The sequence below is a fragment of the Gorilla gorilla genome, chromosome 14 (genome assembly GCF_029281585.2).
Source record: "Gorilla gorilla gorilla isolate KB3781 chromosome 14, NHGRI_mGorGor1-v2.1_pri, whole genome shotgun sequence".
Lineage (NCBI taxonomy): Eukaryota > Metazoa > Chordata > Mammalia > Primates > Hominidae > Gorilla > Gorilla gorilla.
Window position 1 is genome coordinate 43,629,947 of NC_073238.2, and position 27,565 is coordinate 43,657,511.

The 27,565-nt window shown below is 40.6% G+C and overlaps 2 protein-coding genes across 10 annotated transcripts in view; both read left to right on the forward strand.

Moving 5' to 3' along the window:
* The window catches only part of MTUS2 (microtubule associated scaffold protein 2), a 694,372-nt gene that overhangs the window by 481,019 nt on the left and 185,788 nt on the right, over window positions 1–27,565 (forward strand). For all 9 annotated transcript variants that reach the window (XM_055359741.2, XM_055359737.2, XM_063697237.1 and 6 more), the window contains one exon: window positions 27,186–27,284. In XM_055359741.2, the coding sequence (XP_055215716.1) occupies window positions 27,186–27,284 (99 nt within the window). The remainder of the gene's footprint in view (window positions 1–27,185; window positions 27,285–27,565) is intronic.
* On the forward strand, window positions 1,138–11,804 carry LOC101137912 (glyceraldehyde-3-phosphate dehydrogenase-like). The gene has a single exon (XM_055359742.2). The coding sequence runs from the start codon at window positions 9,637–9,639 to the stop codon at window positions 10,642–10,644; it is 1,008 nt and encodes a 335-aa protein (XP_055215717.1). The 5' UTR covers window positions 1,138–9,636; the 3' UTR covers window positions 10,645–11,804.

The following is a 27,565-nucleotide window of genomic DNA, read 5'->3' on the forward strand; positions in this document are numbered from 1 at the left end:
TCATTTTTCTGCATATGGATGTACAGTTTCTTCTTAATATCATTTAATGAAGAGACTTGCATTTTACCTAATGAATGTCCTTGGCATCTTTGTCTTACATGTAATATTCTGTTGACAATTGAAAGGATGCATAAGTATTTTAGATACCAGGCATATAAATAACAAAAATATTTTATGAAAGTCGTTTCTTATTTCCTTTTTAAAAAAGATATGTTTGTTAAGAATTCTGTATGCGTCATGCAATATTCTTAGGGGTTTGTATATTCAACTTCTGATGCTCAAGGAAGCTGTAGTTTAGAGAAATTAAGTAACCCCCACACCCCTAGTCATACAACTTCTTTGTAGCAGGAATCAACCTAAGCCTGTTGGCCTTTAAAACCTATAGACCTAACTTCTGCTATTTAAATATTCTTACTTCGATGGAAGCCAATTAATTGCATTTTACTGAAGTTACCTTGATTGAAAAATACGACTTAGAGACTTAGTTATTCTTGCTAGTTACCTTACATATAGTTTCCCAACTCCCCTACAGTAATTCTGAGGTCTGTTTACACTTGTCCCTCTTAGGGGTTTCAGATGCAGGCGAAGAGCTAATGCCCTGTCCTAAACATGTTTGAGGTATATGATCCACTCCTATAATATTGATTTCCTGTAAGTTCATAATGATCATTGAGATCAGTGTGATAACAATGGAAAGTGTTGCGGATTTAGTGCTAATGATTATATGTGTACACACACACACACACACACACACACACAAAACATGCTATTCAGTGCTGTGTAAAAGAAAGGATCTCAAGTATTCCTGAAACTTAGCTTTAGTCATGTAGTGGTTCTTCCTCTCAAAATTTTTATGAAAAGTTTTTCTGCTGTTCATATGTCAAATACAAAATCTCTTCAGTGCATTGATCCATATAATTTTACACTAATAGTGGGGCTGTACCTGTTGACTTTTCTAACTGGCTTGCACTGTTGTAGCAAATAGGAAAATACTTGCAGCTGCAAATATTGATTTGAAGATGAATTACTTCTTGTCAATATGCCCTCTGATTCTGTCATATTGGTATGATGCATTGTAGAAAATAAAATTCCTTTATTCAGACTAAGGTACAGAAGGATTTCTAGTAGTTGTATAAAAAATGAGTAACTGATATATTATTATTTGAGTTCCTCTCTACCTAAGGAAAAACATTCCCTGGGAATAGGCTGCTACTCAGTAGGCTAAAGGATCTCTACTTGTGTCATAAAAATTAATTTTGCTTCTTGAAAAATAAATTGTTATTGATTTCACACATTTAGGGATTTCTGGTCATACTGTAATTTAATAATATAAGTAGCTTGTTAACATCATCAAAATGTGTTTGTTGAGCACTTTGATGATGTGTACATGTGCCAGACAGAGCTGTTCTACCAAGTTCTCCCTGCCTTCCTCCAGTCCTCTCAAGTATCATTTTCTCTTTCTGTGCACATCTTTAGTGAAGAAAATGATGGTCTTTAGGAAGACCTTGCTAAAATAAAATATTCAGCCTCAGGAAAAAACAAAGTAAGAAATAGGGTCACTTGATGGCTACTGGAATTGTGGTCCTAGGTAATTTGTGAGCTTATTCTTACTGTAGCATATGATATGCATTCCTTTAATGTAAATAACTCTAAAAGCATGTTATTTTCCAGTAATGAAAGAATCATGGTGCCTCATAAGCTCTTGTTCACTTGGGGGAGTGTTCAGGAATCTCCCAGATTTGACACCAGAAGAGGCAAGGTCAAAGCAATTAGGCTGCACTGGTATCTTCAGAGAAGATGCCCTTACTGCCCTGTGCTGACTGTGGTCTCCCCAAGGCTGAGTCTAGATTGCTGTCACCCTGTCAACTTATTTGTCATTGTGAAGACAACAGGGAACTGGCAATTAGTTTGGGGGTAGAAGAGTTTGTAGGAGAATAGAAGCATTTAAAAGAATCTTTGTGGGAGAATAATAAAGATAATAAATATGAGCTCCATTTCTTTGCATGAGATCAGAGAGACAGGAAAATATAATGGAGATGATGTATACAATTTCTGGTTGAAGGATCTGTCTATTTCATCATTTGGAGAGCCACATGAGTGCATGTCTTAGATGGTCTGTCTGCTATTCTTTCTGGCCAGAAGAAGGAAAGCCAGGAAGCACTGGGAATCACAGGCTGCGACACCAAAGTCAACTCTCAGACATCCCGGGACTAAGGATCGGTGAACATTTGGATGGGCCTCCATTTGTTCAACATATATTGATTGTGTACCCTCTTCAAGCTGAACGCTTTGTTAGATACCTGGGGAAATCATGGTGAATAAGATGGACACAGTCCTTGTCCCTGTGGAGCTGATGGGAGTCACAGGAGAGAGCAACATGAAACTTGTACTTACACACCTAATTATTGAGTTACATTTATGCTAAGTGCTGTGAAAGGGAAATGAGTGTCCAAGAAGACATAACAGAGTGCACAGAAAACATGCTGGCAGAGACCTAAAGCTTCCATAGAAGTGGCCGGTGATGATGGGGAACTGCATTCCATTCAGGTTAATGACATGAGTTGTTTCTTTGTAAAGCTAGAGGTTTCTCAAGCCTTGCTCCCCTTGAAATCTTGAACTACGGCTGCTAACAATTAGATACATTGTAAATTTGAAAATATATGCTCCCCCATTTTTTTCCAAGCCCTCTATGGAGAAACTTGCAAGCTGTGAAATGGTCTAAAGACAGCATGAAAAAAAAATTGCACAGAAAATTCACAGCAGTTTAATTAGTCTCTAATTTTACTGGGCAGTCCAGTAAAATTCATTGGAACAATTTGAATTTTTTGGGGGGGCACTTGATTTTAAAACCCTAATAACCTCATCCTCTATTACAAATTAAGTGGCTCAGGGTGCTATTTAGCTATTGTCATTGAAATGTCACAGAAGAATCCAAGTAAGGGAAGAGATCCATTTATCTTTCTCTGCTATGCCTTTTAAACGCTTTCATCAAAACAATAGCAAGAATAATATTTTAGGTAATTTTAGATAATATGGAAGACATTACAGGACATACCTATAGTGCCAGAAGAGAATTTATAACACTCTTGTGACCCACCTTAATATTAAGCCCCCTGTAGGCTGGTCTGAAACCTTTTGTGGATGCTCTTCAAAAGTAGGACACTAAAATCCTAATTTTCATTTAAGAGCATATACACATATTGTATTTAAAATGTTACACACCTGGTATTTTGCCCACCCTGCTTGTCAGCCTTGAGGAGCTATGGGAGCTTGTCCAACAGTAATTAATGCAAATGGTCTTTTGGAGCTGAGTTTTCCATTGTGATTTTCAACATTTGTATGTTTCAGAAATCTGCCTACTGTACTATAAATGCATTCTTATGCAAATTGCTACCATCATATGGCCCAATTTCTTAGTATGAGGAGCATGAAACTTTTAATTACATGTCACTGTTTTAAAACTTTCCATTTCTTTTCAGACTTATATATTCTACTAGCTATGTTACATTGAAGAAATACCAAATACCAAGAGTAGTATTTGATGTGTTTGAAGTGAAGTCTTCAAGGGGTGTATTATTTGAAGACAGTAGTTCTTCATGGGGTGTAGTAAAAGATGCAAGAATAAGAAGAAAATGAATGCAACCTAATTCATCCATGGCTGGATTCACTAGCACAGAGCTTATCATCCATAGGTTTTATCTTAGTCTATTCAAGCCACTATAAAAAATTTAAGACTGAGAGGCTTATAAACAACAAACATTTATTTCTCACAGTTCTGGAGGCTGGAACATCCAAGATCAAGGCACTGGAAGGAGACAAATGCCAGTCATCAATTCTGTAAGATAACTGGAGAAGAGTGACATATTTATTTGGCATTGCAGAGCCTTCACATCTTTCATCTTTAACCCACCAGTCAGCAAATTTCTGTTGAGAACCACTTTGGGCCCACACTTTGCTAATCAATAGTCACCCAACCAGCCTAGCTGATGTGAGGGATGAGGGGAAAGCCCTCTAGCTTGCCCCCCACCCCCAACTGTTGGTGGTAGCCTTTCACCTTTCAAATGCCAGCCTGGACCTGTTATTCTCTTGCCTAGGACCCTGCAGCAGCTCTCATTGCCCTTTTGTGTAGGCCTGGAATGGGGTGATTCTGATGGTGATGGCCCTCTTTACACAGCTGCTGTGGCCCAGAGTCACCCAGCAGAGGCCCAGCCTGCCTCAGCTGCCAGCATGCACTGCTTTGTGCCTACAACCTGGGAAAAACATGGCAAGTTGTAGACTCTTTTTTAAAGAGTGGTCTACACATGTTTGGGTTAAAAGCCACGTTGGACATATTTCTTTCTCTACATGATTTGCATTCAAAGGAATGGAACAACTTTATTAATAATCTACAGTGTGAATTGTCAGTTTCTATCACAGAATTTGGATGGCATGGGGAACAAGGAATGAGCTTTGAAGTTAGACCGAGATTACCACTAATTGCTGTGTGACCCTGATTCAATTATTTAACTTCTCTGATCCTTGAATTCCTCATTGGAAAAAGGAAAATAACACCAACTTCATTCATTAATGACTGGATACACTAGTACAGTGCGTATAATCCATAGGTTTATCTTAGTCTGTTCAGGCTGCTTTAATAAAATACCATAAACTGGGTGGCTTATAAACAATAAACATTTATTTCTAATAATTATGGCTGGGAATTCCAAGATGAAGGCATGGGAAGATTTAATATCTGGTAAGAGACCATTCCTCATAGATGGTGCCTTCTTGCTGTGTCCTCACCTGGTAGAAGGTGCAAATGAGCTTTTGGGGGCCTATTTTATAAAAGCACTAATCTGATTCCTGAGGGATTCACTCTCATGATTTAATCACCTCCCAAAGGCCCCACCTTCCATACCATCACATTAGAAATTAGATTTCAGAGATGGATCCAAGATGGCCAGTTAGAAGCAGCTGCAGTCTCCAGCACTCAGAGGAATGAAAAGGGGCAAGTGAATTCAGCACCTTCAGTTTGAAATATCCAGATTCTCACAATGGGACTGACTAGGCAAACAACACAAACCAGAGAATGAAGAAAAGCTGGGGCTGCTGACGGCCCACCCAGGAGTGGCACAGAGCCAAAGGAACCCCCACCCCCAGCCAAGGGAACCAGTGAGTGGTTGTGCAACCCCACCTGGAAAACCATGCTTCTCCCATGGGTCTTTGCAACCCAAAGATCAGGAGATCCCCTTGTGAGCCCATGCCTTCAGGGCTTTGGGTCTATACACAGAGCTGTGTGGAGTTTTGGCAGAGCAGCCACTCAGGCACACACACAGTCCCAGGAGTGTCACATACTCTAGCCCTGGGATCCCTGGGAAGATGGGAATTCCATCCATACATATCCCTAGGAAGGGAGCTGAATCCAGGGTGCCAAGCAATGTCATTTTGTGGGCCCCATTTCCATGGCACCTCACAACTTAAGAATCACTAGCTTAGAGTCCCAGTCAGCCCAGCACTGGGTTGGAGTCTCCCTGAGATGGATTCAAGTTCCTGCGGGAGGAGGCAGCCACCATCTCTGTGGTTCAGTTGACTCAGCTATGCCAGCCTGCTGACTTTGGAGAAGACAGGCGGTCCAGATGAGGAAGGGTCCCTCCAATGCAGCACACTTGCTCTACCAGACAGCAGCCAAACTGCTTCTTTGGGTGGATCCCTGATACCATTCCTCCTGACTGGGTGAGACCTCCCAACTGGGGTCTCTAGCCACCTCCTACAGGTACATGCAGGCTGGCAGTAGGTCAGTACCCCCTGGGATGGAGCTTCCAGAGGAAGGAGCTGGCTGCCATCTTTGCTGTTCTGTGCTCTTCACTGGTGATAACCACATATGGGAGAAACTGAGGCAACTAAGATCTGGAGCAGACCCCCAGAAAACCATAGCAGCCCTACAGTAGAATGGCCTGACTGATAAAATAAAAACAAATAAACAGAAAACAACAACATCAACAAAAAAGACCCCACAAAAACCTCATTCAAAGGTCAGCAACCTCAAAGATCAAAGGTAGATAAGCCCACAAAGATGAGAAAGAATCAATGCAAAAATGCTGAAAACTCAAAAAGCCAGAGTGCCTCTTCTCCAAATAACTGCAGCACCTCTGCAGCAAGGACACAGAACTGGGCTGAGGCTAAGATGGCTGAATTGACAGAAGTAGGCTTCAGAAGGTGGGTAATAACAAACTTAGCTGAGCTAAAGGAGCATGTTGTAACCCAATGCAGAGAAACTAAGAATCATGATAATACTGGAGCTGATAGCTAGAATAGCCAGTTTAGAGAGGAATATAATTGGCCTGATGGAGCTGAAAAACAACATGACAAATTCACAGTGTAATCACAGCAGAATGGACAGAGGAGGAAAGAATCTCAGTGCTTAAAGATTATCTTTCTGAAATAAGACAGGCAAACAAGAATAGAGAAAAAAGAATGAAAAGCAATGAACAAAACCTCTGAAAAATATGAGATTATGTAAAGAGAGCAAACCTATGACTGATTGGGGTACCTGAAAAAGATGGGGAGAATGGAACCAAGTTGGAAAACATACTGCAGGATATCATCCAGGAGAATTTCCCCAGCCTAGCAAGACATGCCAACATTCAAAATCAGGAAATGCAGAGAATCCCAGTAAGATACTCCATGAGAAGATCAACCCCAAGACACAGAATCATCAGATTCTCCAAGATTAAATGAAAGAAAAAATGTTAAGGGTAGCCAGAGAGAAAGGCTAGGTCACCTACAAAGGGAAACCCATTAGACTAACAGTAGACTTCTCAGTAGAAAATCTACAAGCCAGAAGAGATTGGAGGCCAGTAGTCAACATTCTTAAAGAAAAGAATGTCCAACCCAGAATTTCAGATCTGGCCAAACTAAGTTTCATAAGTGAAGGAGAACTAAGATCCTTTACAGACGAGCAAATGCTTAGGGAATTCATCACCACCAGGCCTGCCTTGCAAGAGCTCCCAAAGGAAGCACAAAATATGGAAAGGAAAAACCAATACCAGCCACTACGAAAACACACTGAAGTACACAGAGCAGGGACACTATGAAGCAACCACATAAAAAAAAGTTTGAAAAATAACCAACTAGCATCATGATGACAGGATCAAATTTACACATAACAATACTAATCTAAAATGTAAACATGCTAACTGCCCTGATTGAAAGGCACAGAATGGCAAGCTGGATAAAGAGCCAAAACCCATCAGTATGCTGTTTTCAAGAGACCCATCTCACATGAAAAGACACACATAGGCTCAAAATAAAGGGATGGAGGAAATTTTACCACACTAATGGAAAAAAGAAAAAGAGCAGAGGTGGTAATCCAGTTTCTGACAAAACAGACTATAAACCAACAAAGATAAAAAAAAGATGAAGGGCATTACATAATGGTAAAGGGTTTAATTCAACAAGAAGAGCTAACTATTCTAAATATATATGCACCCAATACATAAGCATGCAGATTCATAAAGCAAGTTCTCAGAGACCTGCTAAGGGACTTAAACTCCCACAGAATAATAGTGGGAGACTTTAACACCCCACTGACAATATTAGACAGATTATCAAGACAGAAAATTAACAAAGATATTCAGGATCTGAACTCAGCCCTGGATCAAGTGGACTTGATAGGTATCTACAGAACTGTCCACTCAAAAACAACAGAATATACATTCTTCTCATCACCACATGGCATTTACTCTAAAATTGATCACATAATCAGAAGTAAAACACTTCTCAGCAAATGTAAAAAAAAAAAACAAATCATAACAGTCTTTCAGACTACAGCACAATCAAACTAGAATTCAAGATTAAGAAACTCACTGAAAACTTAAAAACTACATAGAAATGGAACAACCTGCTTCTGAAAGACTCTTGGGTAAAAATGAAATTAAGGCAGAAATCAAGAATTTCTTTGAAACTAATGAGAACAAAGAGGCAATGTACCAGAATCTCTGGGTTGCAACTAAAGCAGTATTAAGAGGGAAATTTATAGCACTGAATGTCCATGTCAAAAAGCTAGAAAGATTGTAAGTTAACAACCTAACATCTCAAATAATAGAAGTAGAGAACCAAAAGCAAATAGACCCCAAAGCTAGCAGAAGACAAGAAATAACCAAGATCAGAGCAGAACTGAAGGAGACACAGACATGAAAAAACCTGTTAAAAAATCAACAAATCCAGAAGCTAGTTTTGTGAAAAAAAAGTAATAAAGAGACAGGCTGCTGGCTAGACTAATAAAGAAGAAAAGAGTGAAGAATCAAATAAACAATCAGAAATGAAAAGGGGAATATTACCACTGACCCTACAGAAATACAAACAACTATCAGAGAATACTATAAATATCTCTAGGCACATAAACTAGAAAATCTAGAAGAAATGAATAAATTCTTGGGCGCATACACCCTCCCAAGACTGAACTAGGAAGAAATTGAATCCCTGAATAGACCAATAACAAGTTCTGAAACTGAGGCAGTAATAAATAGCCTACCAAACTAAAAAAACCCGTGACCAGATGGATTCACAGCTAAATTCTACTAGATGTACAAAGAAGAACTGATACCATTGCTACTGAAACTATTTCAAAAAATTGAAGAGGAGGGACTCCTTCCTAACTCATTCTATGAGGCCAGCGTTATCCTGATAAGAAAACCTGGCAGAGATACAGCAAAAAGAGAAAACTTCAGGCCAGTATCCTTGATGAATATTGATGCAAAAATCCTCAGGAAAATACTGGCAAACTGAATCCAGCAGCACATCAAGAAGCTTATCCACCATGATCAAGTTGGCTTCATCCCAGGATGCAAGGTTGGTTCAACATATGCAAATCAATAAATGTGATTCATCACATCAATGGAACTAAAGACAAAACCCTCATGATTATCTCTAATAGATTCAGAAAAGACCTTTAATAAAATTCAACATTCCTTCATGTTAAAAACTCTCGATAAACTAGGTATTGAAGGAACATACCTCAGAATAATAAGAACCATATATGACAAATGCACAGTCAATATCCTACTGAATAAGCAAAAGTTAGAAGCATTGTTCTTGAAAACTGGCACAAGACAAGGATGCCCTCTCTCACCACTCCTATTCAACATAGTATTGGAAGTTCTAGCCAGGGCAATCAGGCAAGAGAAAGAAATAAAGATTATTCAGATAGGAAGAGATGAAGTCAAATTATCTTTGTTTGTAGGTGACATGATCCTATATCTAGAAAACCCCATCATCTCAGCCCAAAAGTTTCCTAAGCTGATAAGCCACTTCAGCAAAGTCTCAGGATATAAAATCAGTCTGCAAAAATTGCTAGCATTCCTATACACCAACAACAGGAAAGCAGAGAGCCAAATTATGAATGAACTCCCATTCACAATTACTACAAAAAGAATAAAATGCCTAGAAATACAGCCAACAAGACGAATGAAGGACCTCTTCAAGGAAAACTACATACCACTGCTCAAGGAAATCACAGAGGACACAAACAAATGGAAAAACATTCCAGGCTCATGGATAGAAAGAATCAATATCATGAAAATGGTCGGCTCCCTGCTTCTCCTGTTCGACAGACAGCCACATTTTCTCTTGCATTGCCAGCCACATCCCTGAGACATCATGGTGAAGGTGAAGGCCAGAGTCGACAGATTTGGTCATGTTAGGTGTCTGGTCACCAGGGCTGCTTTTAACTCTGCTAAAGTAGATATTATGGCCATCAGTGACCCCTTCATTGACCTCAACTACATGGTGTACATGTTCCAGTATGGTTCTACCCATGGCAAATTCCATGGCACTGTCAAGGCTGAGAACAGGAAGCTTGTCATCACTGGAAATCTCATCACCATCTTCCAGGAGCGAGATCCCTCCAAAATCAAATGGGGTGATGCTGGCACTGAGTACATTGTGGAGTCCACCAGCATCTTCATCATCACGGAGAAGTCTGGGGCTCACTTGCAGGGAGGAGCCAAAAGGGTCATCCTTTCTGCCCCCTCTGCCAACACCCCAATGTTTGTGATGGGCGTGACCCATGAGAATTATGACAGCAGCCTCAAGATCATCAGCAATGCCTCCTGCACCATGAATTGCTTAGTGCCCCTGGCCAAAGTCATCTGTGACAATTTTGGCATCATGGAAGGACTCATGACCACAGTCCATGCTGTCCCTGCCACCCAGAAGACTGTGGATGGACCATCCAGGAGACTGTGGTGTGATAGCCATGGGGCTCTCCAGAACATCATCCCTGCCCCTAGCGACGCTGCTAAGGCTATGGCCAAGGTCATCCCTGAGCTGAATGGGAAGCTCACTGGCATGGCCTTCTGTGTCCCCACTGCCAACTTGTCAGTTGTGGATCTGACCTGCTGTCTTGAAAAACCTGCCAAATATGATGACATCAAGAAGGTGGTAAAGCAGGTGTCAGAGGGCCCCCTCAAGGGCATCCTGGGCTACACTGAGTACCAGCTTGTCTCCTCTGATTTCAACAGTGACACCCACTCTTCCACCTTCGACGCTGGGGCTAGCATTGCCCTCAACGACCACTTTTTCAAGCTCATTTCCTGGTATGACAATGAATTTGGCTACAGCAACAGGGTGGTGGACCTCATGGCCCACATGGCCTCCAAGGAGTAAGACCCCCAGACCACCAGCCCCAGTGAGAGCACAGGAGGAAGAGAGAGGCCTTCACTGCTGGGGGACACTTAGTCCCCCTCCACACTGAGAATCCCCCCTCCTCAGAGTTTCCATGCAGATCTCCTGAAGAGGGAGGGGCCTAGGGAGCCCCACCTTGTCATGTACCATCAATAAAGTCCCCTGTGCTCAGTCAAAAAAAGAAAAAGGAAATGGTCATACTGCCCACAGTAATTTATAGATTCAATGCTATCCCATTAAACTACCATTGACATTCTTCACAGAATGGAACCAAAAAAGATCCTGAATAGCCAAGACAATTCTAACCAAAAAGAACAAAGCTGTAGGCATCAAGCTACCCGACTTCAAACTACACTGCAAGACTACAGTAACTAAAACAGCATGGTACTGGTACAAGAACAGACACATAGACCAATGGAATAGAATCATATACTCAGAAATAAGACCACATGCTTCCAGCCATCTGATCTTCAACAAACTTTACAAAAGTAAGCAATGGGGAAAGGATTCCCTATTTAATAAATGGTGCTGGGAGTGCTGGCTAGCCATATGCAGAAAAACGAAAATGGACCCCTTCCTTTCACCATATACAATATTAACTCAAGATGGATTAAAGACTTAAATGTAAAACTCAAAACTATAAAAACCTTAGAAGAAAATCTAGGCAATACCATTCAGGACATAGGCACGGGCAAAGATTTCATGATGAAAACACCAAAAGCAATTGCAACTAAAGCAAAACTTGACAAATGAGATCTAATTAAAAAGAGCTTCTGCACGGCAAAAGAAACCATCATCAGAGTGAACAGGCAACCTACAGATTGGGATAAAATTTTTGCAATCTATCCATCTGACAAAGGTCTAATATCCAGAGTCTACAAGGAACTTAAACAAATTTATAAGAAACAACCCCATTAAAAAGTAAGCAAAGAACATTAACAGACACTTCTCAAAAGAAGACATACATGTAGCCAACAAACATATGAAAAAAACCTGAACATCACTGATCATTAGAGAAATGCAAGTCAAAACCACAACGAGATACCATCTTATGGCAGTCAAAGTGGCTACTATTACAAAGTTAAAAACAAAACAAAACAGGTTCTGGTGAGGTTGTGGAGACAAAGGAGCACTTTTGCATACACAGGTAAACATTGTCTGGGAGGGTTGGGTGGGAGGGTAAATTAGTTCAACCATTGTGGAAGACAGTGTGGCAATTCCTCAAAGACCTAGAGGCAGAAATACCATTTGACCCAGCAATCCCATTACTATATGTATACCCAAAGGAATATAAATCATTCTATTATAAAGATACATGCATGCGTATGTTTATTGCAGCACCCTTCACAATAGCAAAGACATGGAGTCAACCCAAATTCCCATCAATGATAGACTGGATAAAGAAAATGTGGTGCATATATATACACTATGGGATACTATGCAGCCATAAAAAGGAATGAGATCATGTCCTTTGCAGGGACACAGATGGAGTTGGAAGCCATTATCCTCAGAAAACTAATACAAGAACAGAAAACCAAACACCACATGTTCTCACTTATAAGTAGGTGCTGAATAATGAGAACACATGGATACATGATGGGGACAACACACACTGGGGCCTGTGGGGTGGAGGATGGGGGGAGGGAAAGCATCAGGAAGAATAGCTAATGGATGCTGGGCTTAATACCTAGGTGATGGGATGGTTTGTGCAGCAAACCACCATGGCATACATTTACCTATGTAACAAACCTGCACATCCTGCACATGTACTCCTGAACTTGAAGTTGAAGAACAAAATAATAAAATAACATGAACATTTGTTGTGTAAAAAAATTTAGATTTCAACATGTGAATTTTTGAGTGACACAAACATTCAGACCACATAGTAGGTTCTAAATAAATATTTATAATAATATTGCTAAGAAATACCATTTTGCATGCTTAATAAGGGCCTGGCATTATGCAAAGCACTTATTTTTAATTTTTGTGTGTACATAGTAGGTGTATATATTTATGGGGTACATGCCATGTTTTGATACAGGCATACAATGTGCAATGGTCACATCAGGGTAAATGAGGTCTCCATCACCTCAAGCATTTATCCTTTCTTTATGTTACAAACAATTCAGTTATCCTCTTTTCATTATTTTTAAACATACAAAAAATTATTGTTGACAGTAGTACCCTGTTGTCCTATCAAATACTAGATCCTATTTATTCTATCTAACTATATTTTTGTATCCATTAATCATCCCCAATTCCCTGCAACCCCACTACCCTTCCCAGCCTCTGGTAACCTTCATTCTGTTCTCTATCTCCATGAGTTCAGTTGTGTTAATTTTATGCTAAGCGCTCGTAATCCACAGTCCCATTTTATTCTCACAATAACCTTGTGGAGTAGCTACTGTTGTCACCTATTTTACACAGGAGGAAACAAATGCTCAGAGAGTTCAAGTAACCTGCCTCAGGTCACACAGCTAAGGACACAGTAAAGCTGAATGTCTGGGCCCTTAATCATATGCTGAACAACCTCTTCATTGTGTCTTTTACCTAATTCCACCTCCAACTTGAAAATAATTGATATTCGTAATTACCACTTCTACTTTTTAGTGGCTACTGTCTCAACTGTGAATTATGATTTAAACAACTAAGTTAGTATTTAGTTTACACTTGGAAAAAATAGTGTAGATGAATATTATGAAAGATGATAAAGCTTTAAAAAGGTTACATATTGCAACCCTTACAAGTGAGTGCACAAAAAGGCAGACAAAAAAGGAACAAAAAGATTGGGTCAACACTCCACAAAAGTAAAAAAATCAAATAGCCAATAAGCATATTTAAATAGTGCTGAACATCATCAGTAATCAGAAGAATGCAATTCAAATCACAGCGAGGTGTGTATCCATTAGAATGGTGACATTTTAGAAATCTGACCTTTTAAATATTAGTGAAGATGTACATGGGGAACTCTCATACAGTGCTGGTGGGAAAGGAGAAATCGACACAGCCACTTTGGGAAATAATTTAGTGTTATCTAGTAAACTTCCATGTGTGCCATAATTTAGGGTTTCTGCTCATAGATATAGGAGAAATTCATACACGTGTATCTAGAGACATGGACAAGCCTGTTCAAAGCAGCATTGTTCATAATGGCCAAAAACTAGAAGTGGGAGCAACTCAAACTTTCATTGATGTTAGAATAAATGAATCTATTGTGATGTATGCACACAATGGATCATTATTTGTCAATGCAAATGATGAACTGGGGCTACATGTGGATGAAAATTACAAGTACAATGTGTAGTAGAAATTGCAAGACCACAGAATCCAGACAGTGTGGTTTCATCCACGTCAAGTTTGTAAACAGACTTCAGGATATTGTTACCGCCACAGGTGAAGTGGTAAAACTATGAGGAAAAGCAAGACATGATCACTACAGACATCTTGACAGTTGTTTCCTCGAATCGAAAGGCGGGGTTGAGACCTGACATCCCTCTGGCTGCCAGTGATCTTCTATTCCCACTCCTCACCTGGGTAACAATTGCATGGATGTTTGTTTTATAATTATGTGTTAAACTGCACAGATAAGTGTTAAGTATTGTATTTTATAATAGATATGTTTAAAACTGTATTATACTAGTTGATTAAGAAAAATATGTGAATGAATATGTATAATTTGGTTTGAAATAATGCATTTAAATGGTTATGGCTGGTTGAGAATATGATGCAAATGAAGAAAAAGTGTATTTTTTGTACTTCTCTCTAATGAATACGTGTCCTTTTATAAGAAAGGAAATAACTTATCTTAATACTTGTGTACCTTGGATGGCTGAGTCTCAATCTGACATCCTAGCCAGATAACTTAGTTTAAACCATAAGCAATAGAAGCCAAAGACAGTTTAACTTATTGTTTACTTTCTATTTGTTTATTAGTCATTGTTTCCATTCAGTGGCAACTTCAATCACAAAGTTTCCCATTTATAAAAAAGAAGGCAAAAAATTGTTCAATTACTATCTAATCAAAGGTAGTCTTATTTAGCCTCCAAATGGAGTTTCAGGGGAGTTCAGACTCACTGGAGGGAAAATTAGTAAGAATATTTGCCTTGGTCTAGTGAAGTGGGACATCATGGAGGGCTAGAGACAATGTAGGCTGGGCTCAAAAACAAACCTCCAGCCTCATTCCCCACCCTGCTCTCCCTGACCTGCTGTCCCTTCACTCCGGTACCTTTGCACGTGATCACTGCCCCCACATCCCTCCAACCCCACTGCTCTGCAGCGACCTTGCTCTCTTGACAAGTCTCACATACTTCATGTCTCAGCTCAAACATAACCTTCATCAGTGAAGCCTTACCTGGCTCCTCCTCCATGCTCCCAGAGAGAAATCTTTGCCCAAACCTCTGGGCTGGTGCTTGCTACAATATCTTGTCATTACTTATTTACATGTCCCACTAATTGGTGAATTCCTAGAGCTGAGGATTCTGTCTTTTCACTTTGAAATCTCCAACAGCTAATACCATATCAAGTACAATGTAGCCAACCAATAAATATATGATAAATGAATGAATAAAGGAATGCTTGAGCTCTTTCAAGAAAATGATATCTCCAAAAATTTTTAAAAGGATGAGGCAGGCTTTCAAGTAAAACTACAGGATCTAACATGTGGACACTTAATACTAAATAGACCACGTTAGGGATTTTTAAATTTATATGGGGAGAATGTTAGCTTTAAAAAGGGCACAATTTTATTGTGCTTTTGAATTAATGGTGAAAATAAATTATTGGGTAGAAAGAGACAAATAATCCAGATCATTTCTTTTATTTGGCTTAATGAAAACTGCCACAGTGGATAAAATTCAAACATCTACCTGTGTAGCTTTAAAAATGCAAAGTATTTATTACCACTAGTTACTTATTCACATGCTCTCAGTATCTAATAGATCATGCAAAGTCCTGATTCCCCAAGAGAACTGGATTATTTTCTTCCTACAAATCCATCATATTTAGAGCTTTACTCATTTTTTTTCAAGCAGTATGTACAGGGATTTCTCATTAATCATTTACAACATGCCTGTTTATTATGTGGGGATAGAGAGGTACTAGGAAGAAACAAGAAAGATAAAAAGCTATTTCAAAATGTCAGGAATTCACCTAATCTCAAGGTTCATGTTATTTTCCATGGGGGAAGAATGTGATTAGTTAGTAATAATAACCAACTCATTTATTTACAAATATTTACTGAGTGGGCAATGTTTGTGAAGTGTATTGTCTAATGGGGAATATGGACAGGTGAGAAGGCATTCAACCCATAGTGTAGTAAAGCTGTGGCCCCAGAACATTAGAACAGCAGGCTGAGGTGTGAAGGATGTGTTGGAGTAGAGGGAGGAGAGCTAACGGGAGTGTTGAAGAGGTAGGAGGCTGCTGCAGAGCTCTCCCTACAGGAGGCATGGCACTGGTGTGAATTACGAAGTTGCAGTGACTGTGAAAAAAAAAAAAGTGGGCTAGATTTAAGACAGACACAAGATGTATATTTCAAAAGATTTGGCATTTTATTGAGCATAAAGAAGTGAGAGAGGGAGGAGGTGAAGGCAAGATCATTATTTATGGCTTGGGCAAAAAAGCACATTTACCAAGTTAGGGAAGCTAAAAATGAAAAGAGGTTTTGTTAGGTGACAGTGAGTTCAATTTTGGACATATGGAGTGTGATGTGCATGGGAGATATCCGAAGAGAAACATTCATCTATAGGTTGAGATTATATTAGAGAGATAAGATGTATAATAAGATATATATCTACATATATATGTGTATACACATATATGGAACACAAATATTAGGAGTTCCATAAAAACAACAGAGAAATCAGAGGAGAGGTAATTATGAAGCAACATATCAAGAAAATTTCCCAGAACTGCAGAATGAGAGTTTACAGATTAAAAGGGCCCAATAAGTGTCCAGCATAATGGATACAAAAAGATCCATCAGCATGAAATTTTACAACGCTGGGGAAAAGGAGAAGGCACCAAGAACTTCCCAAGAGAGCAGACAGATCACACACAAAAGGCTGAGATTTAGAATAGCATCAGTAGGCTTATCAGTAGCAACCCTGGAAGTTAAAAGAGAAATGCCTTAGCATTTCTGGGGGAAATGACTGCCATGTGCCACTTTAAAATTCCGCACTCAGCCAAGCAACCAATTGGATGAAGAAATCTTCAGCTTTGGAAGCTGTCAGGTAATTTACCTCATGTATACCTTTCTCCAGAAACTTAAAAAAAAAATGTGCTCTACCAAAGTAAGGAAGCAGACCAAGAAAGAGGAAGGCATAGGAACCTGAAGTAGGAAAAAAGCAAAGGAATTTCCCAGAATGATGATGTGACTCAAATAACAGCCATGCCACAGCCCTAGAAATGACCAGTCTAGAATGAAATGGAGAATTGAGGGCTCCAGGAAGAATGGCTCTAAGAAAACAAAACCACACTGAGGTATAACCTTACATGTCATAATTGTGAGAGGAAAGTTATATGCTGATGGAGAACTTGTGGGAGAATTAGCAATATATACATAGAAAACTGAGCAAACAAAAACCAAAGCAGCTATTAAACCCAGGGAAAACAAAAGTCAGACAAGAAGATGGTTCAGTTGTAAATAATATTTATATTTGGTTTAAACAAGGTGAACTGAATTTTGACGTAACCAAAAATGGGACAACTGTATTGCAATGATGGGGGAGGTAGTGTGGAAGGGAGCCTGCAGAGAAAGAAAATTGTCATTTGCTGTAACAAGAAGTTACTGAAATATATGTAAAATGTAAATATCAAGAAGTAGCATTATAAACATGTTACTTATATCTATGGAGATGAATAGAGAAAACAGCTTAAAATGTGGAAGTGATGAGTATGAAAGCGTATGGAGGGATAAGACAAGATACTACTGGGTGGTTTTTGTTGTTGTTTAAAACCTTGCAGAATGACCTTTCAGAAAGATATCAGTACAGAACTTTGTTTTAAAAAATAGTTTTCTACCATATGATCTAGCAGTTCTACTACTGGGTATATATCCAAAGGAAAGGAGATCAGAACATTGTAGAGGTATCTGGACTCTTGTGTTTATTGCAGCACTATTCACAATAGCCAAGTTGTTGAATCAACCTTGTCCATCAACAGATGAATGAATAAAGAAAACGTGGTACATATACACCATGGAATACCATTCATCCATTAAAAAGAATCGAGTGTTATCATTTATGGCAACATGGATGAGCTTGGAGGACATTATGTTAAAAGTGAAATAAGCCAGGCACAGAAAGCCAGATGTCACATGTTCTCACTTATATGTGGAATCTAAAAAAGTTGATCTCTTAGAACTAGAGAATAGAATAGTGGGTACTAGAAATTGGGAAGGGTAGGGAGAAGGAGAGACAATAAGAGATGAGTTAATGAATGCAAAATTACAGTTAGAAGGAATCAGTTCTAGTGTTCTATAAAACTGTAGGGTGACTCTAGTTAATTATACACTATTGCATATTTTCAAGTAGCTAGAAGAGAGGATCTGGCATGGTCCCAACACAAAGAAATGATCTATGTGTGAGGTGATGGGTATGCTAGTTATCCCAATTTGATCACCGCATATTGTTTACATGTTCCAAAATATCACTCTGTACCCCATACATATGTACAATTACTATGTGCCAATTAGAATAATAAAAATCATTTTTTAAAAGGTATGCAAAGGATGAAAAGGAAAAAATGGAAGAATTAATTGCTGGACTGTGCTGTGGCCACAGTGATACCTGGTGACTATAAATTTGATGTTCCCTATCTGTGCCATTGTGTGCTCAGCTGGGCTAGAAAAGGGTGACAACTGGATTGAGCTAGGGTTGGGTTCTGCAGACAGTTCTGACCATGGTAGTTTCTGTTGTCTCTGTGAAATGAGAGCAAGCATGTGACTAATAAGGTAGTAGAAGTAAAGGAATCTGGGGTAAACTTTAGGTTGAATAATAAGGGAGGTGAAGACAGAAGGAGACTGATGGTGTGGGGAAAGGGATTATAGTCTGAGTTGTAGATGTGAATTGATAGAGAGGCAACAGCATAGTGAGATGGCGAGGGGATGGAAGGTTGTAACCAGAAAGAAGGATATGTGAATTTCAGAGGCGAAGTTTAAGGTGATGACAAGGTCCATGGTGATGCCCAGGGTCTTGATTCAGGGTGCCTCTTGGGTTGCAGGTGTCAAAGAACTGAAAGCTGGGATGCTGGATGAGTCATGCATTGGGGATTGCCAGTGTCAGGACCTGAGGGTAAAGGGGAAGACTGCACCTGGGGGGTGTGAGGGGCAGTAACCATGCTGTAAGAATAGTGTTCAATTAGCCAGCAAGAACCTTGGAACCTCAAAGGAAAGGTACTTTACACACGTGTGGGGCCTCATGTTCTAGTGGGGTTATTTGAGAGTTTGAAGGAGACCTCCTGACCAGGACATAGTTGGATGTGGAGGAAAAGCACCAGTGGCAACCATTTGAGAAAACTGCTCTGAGAGAGATTGAGGACAAAGGTAGGGGATGGAGGTTTTTTACCAAAGGAAGGAGTTCCACATAGTATGGAGGAAGCATCAGAGGTAGAAAGGTTGGGGCCAGGGATGGAAAGAATGTTGGGATTTGCTGGCCCCCAGCATTTGAAAGCAAATGGCTTAAGCCATTTCCTGGTCTCTTAGTCACCACCTTCCTGCCCTCTCCCCAGCACCCCGACTCTCTTCTAAGCTTTCTCACCCCTGCCCCTTGCTTCTTTCCTTCAAATGGAATCACACTCTACTTGGATCCATTGTGCTTCTATGGGCAGGTGAGCAGGCAGGCAGTAGAACTCGTTACTTCTCAGGACTCACTGAGGCCACTGCAGTGTAGTGAAATGCAGGCTAAGTAGGGCCAGAAGTTGCAGGTTCAGCCACGTACTGGTAAATGCAGATATGTTACAAACTCCATACCTTCAGTTCCTTCATTTGCAAACCAATAATACCAATAATACCCACAGAGTTTGGACAGGTGTCAGGTGAGGTAACATACACAGAAGCAACTGCAACCTGGCATCTGGTGTTTATAAATGCTTATGATAAATATCTCCCCCAAAAGTGTAACTTCCGTTACAGCTCATACCTCTGTCTTTCACTAGGACAGTGCCTCACTGTTTATTTGTGCTTAATAATGAATCAATCAGTGAATTTATTGGGCTTGGGGAATTTACAAAGCTTTTACACATACATATATTTCAAAAACCACTTGTTCACTCTTCTGTCCTTACCTTTTCATAATAATCTTCAGAATTTATTATCCCTTAGTCTTATCCAGGTAATAATTAGGCTTCTAATGGAGGCCTAATTTTTCTAGGCCTCTATTTGAATACAGAAACCTCCCTATTCTCCCTTAAATTCCTAGCTACAATTTCTACCTTCATGCATGCAGTACATGTGTGTTGAAATGGAACAAACCTTAAATAGGTTAAAATCCACCTTCCCAATATTCAGATTGTTTCTCCTATTAACTTCAGTGCCTCAATATCAGATATTCCTCTTAATATTTGAAAAATTACTATTGGCAGCTGAAAACTGATTTCCTTTCCTCTAGTGCTTGCATCTAACTCTCCTGAGTTCGCTTGTGCGCGCTCTCTCTCTCTCTTTAGTTTATAACTCATCCAGGTTTCTCTTTTATTTGATATATTCTTACCGAGATAATGTTTCCTTTCTTCATTCTATCCAATCCCTATAAATCCTACCTTGAACTGTTCCCATTCAATTTGTCTTACAAATGGCATCAGAATCTATATTTTCTGATTACATCATTCATGTTTTCTATTCACCTCCTTCCAGTTACACTGGAGTGATTATCATCACTTGCCTTGTGGCCACCTTCGCTTTTCCCTCTTCTTGCTTTGCTCCATCTGCGTCTGCAGTCCTCGTGTTCCCTGTGTGGGAGCTGATCTGTGGGGCCAGGGCAGGGTCAGCCCCGTGGCATGTGCTTTCATAGGCAAGTGGAGGGAAAACTTCACATACTTAGGGGATAAAGTCTGTTGCTGTATATATTTCTTTATCATTTCTGTTTCTTATCTTTTCTTACTTATATTGAGATTTACTTGCAGGAATTTGCAGCCTATTGTATGTGAGATTAAGAGCCTATAAAAATGTTTTAGGTTTTTTTTTTTGATGTGCTGATTTCTTTTTATTAAAAATATATAGCATTCTCTTAAATCTTGTTTTCCCATTTAGATATGCTCAATGAGGATCCTGAATTAGCTATTATCATTTGTTATTTCTTTTTCTTTTTTTTTTTTTGAGATGACAGCCTCGTCCTCAGAGTGAGCTGTTATTCTTGTTTATGTTCAGGGACTCGGGACTAATGGAGACCAAGCAGTTAGTGACTTTCTGGTGAGTAAAAAGAGTTTCCTCATTTTTTAAAATCTATAATTGACACATTGAGCCATCACTCTTGATTGGGCAGCTTTAGGGCCCGCAAGTCATGTTTTCATGGCTCCTGTGCAATTGGTCTTTGTTTTAAGCATTTGTAATAAACAAGTTGTAAGTCACTTTTATGATGTCCAGTTCAGAAATAAAATACACAATGGTGCTTCTGCCAGCTGTTGTCGAAGCCACTGATACCATTGTGGAAGGCCCTTGTCCATGGGAGAAACTGAGCTTTTACACTCTTCTTCTCTTTTCTGAGACACTCTCTATGGATTGCTAGGCAGCACCCACCCCTGTAGGCTTTTGAGGTGCTTCTTGCTACACTATGGCGAAACAGTCTAGGACCATCTGGGTTTGTAGTGATTGGCATTGGGTGAATATAATCAGTGCCAGTATTTCAAATTAAACTTAAGGGCTTCTCTTCTGAGACCAGACTGAGGCTGGCATTTCTTTCCCTCCTGCTGCCTTCGTCCTTCCCGGCAAAAGCCCCAGTGCTCTGGGGTTTGTGTACAAACATTCTTTCATGTAGCTCTGAATCTCCGTATAGATAAGGCACACGAGGAGCCTTCTTGACCAACATACGGCCCCATGAGAGAAGAGCCTGTGCATTTATTGATTAAGGAGCTATTTTCTCTGGCCAGCATTGTATTATTCAGCTCTTTTTTGGTTTCATGTTAGAGAAACCTAATTCAAACTGCCTTAGGCAACAAGAAAGCAAAAGGACAGAGGGATTTTGGGCTCACAGAACTGAGAGGTTCCGGAGGTCATGGTGACGTGAGGCATGGCTGTCCCCAAGGGGGCACTTCAACCGCAGCGGCAGGAATACATTTTCATCTCCTGGCCCCTTGTTCCCCTCTCTTGGCTCATCCTCAGAAAGGCTCTCCCCACATGGGAACAAAGATGATCAGCAGCTGCTCCAGGCCCATATCCTGCCAGCTTGGGCATCTATCGAGTAGAGAATTTTTGTCTAGTAAATCCAGCAAAATTCCCAAGGTAGGGCTGTCATCGTCCCAACTCACATCTTGTTTCATTCTCAAGCCAGGATACTGTGTAACACCAGAGTGGTGCAGAGCTCTGATCCAGCAGGCCTGTGTTGTACGCCCCCTCCAGGCCCTGGTGCATCAGGCCCCTACTCTGACCACATGAAACAAGAGGAGGGAAGGGTTGATTCCCCAAAGGTCAGCAGGGGTGCTGTTCAAAGGAGCTGTCAGGCCTAGTACGAGATGCCCGCTAGCCTTAGCAGCACACAGTCTGCACTGGGGGAAAGAGATCAGTGAAAGCTGAATAGGGTCTAAGGAAATACTGCTATTCAAGAAAGGTAAAAAAAAAATAAGGAAAAACTTCATAAATAAGTGTCAGGGACTCCAGGGACTAATAGAGACCAAGCAGTTAGTGAGTTTTTGGTGAGTAAAAAGAGTTTCGTCATTGAGCCATTCAGTTAGACAGGGAAGCTGCAGTATGCTGAATACTGGCCCCCGAATATGTCCATGTATGAATCACCAGAACCTATCAATGTTACCTTATAGGGCAAAAGGGACTTTGCATGAAGTTCAGGATGCTGAGATGGGGAGATTATCCTGGATTACCCAGATAGAGACAGTGTCATCATAAGCATCCTTGTAAGAGAGAGGCAGGAGGAATTAGACATGATGCAGGAAGCAGGGATCGGAGTGATTGCTTTCAAGATGGGAGAAGGGGCCACCAGCCAAGGAATGAAGGAAGCCACGAGAGGCGAACAAGGCAAGGAAACGGACTCTCCCCTGGAGAGTCTAGAAGGCACCAGCCTGGCCGACACCTTGGCTTCAGCCCAATGAGCCTGATTTCAGACTTCTGACCTCCAGAACTAGAAGAGAATGAACTTGTGTTGTCTGAAACTGCTAAGTGATAATTTGTTACAGTGGTAATGGGAAAACTAAAACAGAATGAGCTGAAATTGAAGATGACCTGGAGTAGGCCAGGCAGACAAGGGAGAGGCTGAGCACTCAGCCTCCGTGAACAGCACAGGCTGAGACACCCAGGGTCACATGGAAACAGCAGGGGCACCTGACAGAGGACAGGAGATCCTGGAGGACGCTTACCCCACACCATGGAGTTGGGACTTCCTACTGAAGCCCAGGGTAAGCTTTGGAAAGGTTTTAACAGTAAAATCATGGGATCTTGTTAAAGGCTTAAGGTCTTTCTGGCAGTGCTAAGGAGGGTGAGTTAGGTAAAGATGCAGAGGTTAAGGCATAAGACAGAAATTACTGAAGACAATTTTGTAGTTGTGCCAACAAGAAATGATGAGGACTGAGCTGAGGTACAAAGTGAGAATGAATCAGGGGCCAGACTTAGGAGCTACTGAAGGTCAGAAAGACCTCGTCACTGCTAGATATGGTAGGATGAGGAAGAAGACTGACTGGTTTCTCGTTTCAGTGACTGGGAGGACAATTGACTAGAAGAGAAAATACAGGACAGAGAATAGGTTTGAGAAGAAGCTAACCAGCTCCATTTGGGGAACAGTGTTTTTTGTCATCAAATAGATAAGCAGTAATGTGTATTTGGCAGCTGAAAACAGGTCTGGATCCCAGGAGAGATATCTGGGCCTACCTGGATTGGAAATCACAGATGTGGTCATCAGTGTACATAAGTCGGTGATGTGAGCCTGTTGAATGGATAAGCTCACTCAGAAGACTGGACAGGAGAAGGCTGAGGCTGCACTGGGGATACCTTGGTCCAGGTCTAAGGAAAGAAGACAGAGTAGCCAAGAAGGCTGAGACAACAGCCGGGGGGCAGTAGGAAAACATGAGACCAAAGACCACACTAGCATTTCTAGACACTCAGGGATCTCATTGAGTGAAACGAAAGCTTACCGTGTATTTAGAAGACATTTAGGCTGAGTCTAGATTGTAAAAAAAATGGCAAGAAGACCAGAAGGTCTTGATTCATCTCTGTAATTATCTGTGCTATCAAGAATTCCCAGACCATACAAGAGTTCTCCAGGTAGCCTTGTGTTCCTATGGTAAGTTTTGCCAGCAAAGGGAGGGTAAAACTTTCGATTTGAGTTATTCCTATAGGATTGCTTGGACTAGACTTATCTGTCCTTATCCTTTTATGGATCAGACAAATTATTTTCATTAGTGGTTTGGTTTCTCTCCTTTTTGCGTATTAGTTATTATACAAATAATGTGTGATGATTACAAAATATGGAACTAATGCAGAAGCATATTAAAATAAAAAGTAAAAGCTCCTAAATCCTACTGATCAGAAGTAACCATTATTAAAAGTTTGGTACCTTATCTTTCAGATATTTTTACTTATTTGTAAGCATAATACATATGACATTTTGTGTTATGAAAATGGGGTAATTCCATGCATGCTGTTCAACTAGCTTTTTAATTTACCATGGGCAGCTTTCCATGCCAGTACAATATAGAGCTGTGACATCCTTTTTAATGGCTGCATAGTACTCCCTGGTTTGAATATGCCACAGTTCATATAACTTATGTTTTATATGTTATAATTTATGTTTTTGCATACTTGTAGAAGTGTTTCTAAGAGAGATTTATAGAAGTGGAATTGCAGGGTCAAAACTATCAATATTTGCATTTTTGATAAAATTCAAATTGTGCTCCATGAAAGCTGAATGGAAAACACTGAAAGGCTAAATAAATAATTGTATTTTGTTTTCCTTTAAGCAGAAAACGTTAGGTTTAGTGCAGATTTGGGGACTTTAACATTTCCCTTCTCAGCTTTCAGGAGTCTCAGTGTCTTTCCATATTTGTTGATACCTAAAATCAAAGCCAAGTGAAGGAACAGGATGGGGAGCTTAGCCATATAGTGGGTACCCTGAGGGGTACCCGTGACTTCAGCAGAGTGCAGTGGCTGGGCTTTCCATACTTGGAAGGTCCGGCCTTCTGTGAGCCCTGAAATGCCTGGGCAGACCTCCTGGAAAGAAGCCCGGAGGAGAGCGGGGGTTGGAGGGGTACACGCTTAGACCCTATCTGGGTCAAAGTTTGTGTTCTAGTGGGGGCGGCAGACGCTAAGCAAACAGATGAGGATAGAATAGATTGTTGGGCAGTGACAAATGCTGTGAGGAAGAATGAAGCGGGTGAAGAGGAAACTGGCAGGTGATGAGAGGGCCACAGTAGCTGGAGCACCAGGCATGGTGAGGAGACCTTGCTGTGCTGAGACCTCCTGAATGGATGGATGAGCCATGCTTAAGGGCTAGAGGAAGAATATTCTGTGCAGAGGAACTCAAGCCACAGGAGGAAGCATGGCATGTTTGGGGACCAACAAGGCTGGCATTGTGGCTGGCAGATGTGGGCAGGGACAGTGACAGCAGTATGTCTGTGAGGTCATCTAGGGTTACACTATCTGATATGGTGGCACATATCAATTAAATGATTGCTTAACTAAATGAATCGATTAAATGATTGAGACTTCAGTGTCAGTAGGGCATGGGGCATGTTGGAAGAGCTGTTTTCAGACACTGTTTGTTGGGAATATGAATTAGTGGATCCTTTTGTTGACAATTGGGCTGTGCATAGCAATACTGCAAAAGAGCAGACTGAATCCAGCAAAAGCAATTCTGTGCATTTGTCCTCTGAAGATCCTGGTCTGTGTGTACAAAGAAACAAGTAGAAGCTATTTCAGTGGCTAAACTTGTAACAATCTAAATGCTCATCCATAAGACGATGGTGAACTGAATTACAGTATGTCTTTGTCCATTTGTATGATGTGGCTTTTTTTTTTTTTTTTTTTTTTGAGACAGAGTATCGCTCTGTCGCCCAGGCTGGAGTGCAGTGGCGCGATCTTGGCTCACTGCAAGCTCCACCTCCTGGGTTCACGCCATTCTCCTGCCTCAGCCTCCCGTGTAGCTGGGACTTCCAGCACCCGCCACCATGCCTGGCTAATTTTTTGTAATTTTTAGTAGAGACGGGGTTTCACTGTGTTAGCCAGGATTGTCTCGATCTCCTGACCTCGTGATCCGCCCGCCTTGGCCTCCTAAAGTGCTGGGATGACAGGCTTGAGCCACCACGCCCGGCCTGATATGGCTCTTTTTAAAAAAATCTGTAAATACACTGATAAGAAAAAGATCTCCAAAAATGTGGGTAGATAAAAAGAAATTGCAATGTTTATTTCATATATTTATCTAATAGCTGTATTTGTATATGTGTGTATATTTATAAATACCTAGGAAAAAATCTGGGAGAATAAACACAAAATTGCTAGTAGCAGTTACCTCTGGAAAGAAGAGTGAGGTCTCAGGGTTTGGGGGTGAGCATGGGGGTGACATCCATGGCCTGCATCTAAGGAACGACAGCATGCTTTGTTTTTGAAATGACCTAACAGCGTGCTGAAGCCAAGGCAGGTTTGGGTTAATCTAGGTCTGTGTGATTTCACTAATCTCCCATCCACTGCTGTTTGACTTTCTGACAAACGTGATGTGAAGGTGAGCACTGTGCCCGGCATACAAAGGAGAAGCTGCACTGTGCCCTGGGTATTGCTGGACACAATATGAGGAGCATCCACATGCTTTTGCTGGACCAGCTCTGGCAGCAAGTTCCACGAAGGCTTAGCTGCAGCCAAGAGAGCTAAAAGGCTCTCTAGGTCGCCTCTGTGGACCCGCTGCATGGAAATTAATTAGAGTCGGACCATGTCCCCCGTGGCTTGGCTCCGGGTGATGCCGAAGTCATTAGCAGCTATGCGCAGCTACAGCGTCCTTCCCTGTCTTCTGAAAATTTGTTTCGGCAGAGAGAGGCAGGCAGACTAAATTGGTGGCTGAGGATGTAAAATTTTAATTCCCAGATAGTTTGGTCAGGGTCATTGGGGTGGCAGTGACCTTCAGAGAAGGGGGTGTTTTTCATCAAATCAGAGACAGCAGTGTCCTTGCTTCTCCCCTGACCACTCAAAACTAAATTCCCTTTCCTATAAAGAAGTGTGTCATTCGTCAAGCACAGGGGGTGGTGACCATAGCAACAAATCACCCAAATATTTCTTTTGTTGATATGTTTGACTTTCTTGAAGCCACCCTTTCCACAACTTATGTTGCCATTTCAATTTTAAGTAGCTTACTTTCTACCTATTTCTCTTTTCCAACTATACACAGGAACAAAGAAAGATGCTCAGAAAGATCAAGATACAAATAAACCTGCTGTTTCATCTCCTAAGAGAGTAGCAGCTTCAACCACCAAGCTTCATTCACCAGGTATGTAAGAAATATGATGTGTTACTTGGGGGGATGACTTGAACTTGGAATTTATCTTATTCAGATGTCATTAATGGAGCAATGCCAACCCAGGTGATTTACATAATTGTTCCAGAGCTTGACATACATATGCTGATGTTTTCTGACTCTAGATGAAATGAACCAGCTGTTCACATCATTTAATCTTAAAAAACAAGATGTTACGCTATGTTTCAGTGGGAAAGTCTTCTTTGTGTAGGGGTATCTGCTATTCCAATAGCAAGTAGAAATAATTTACAATT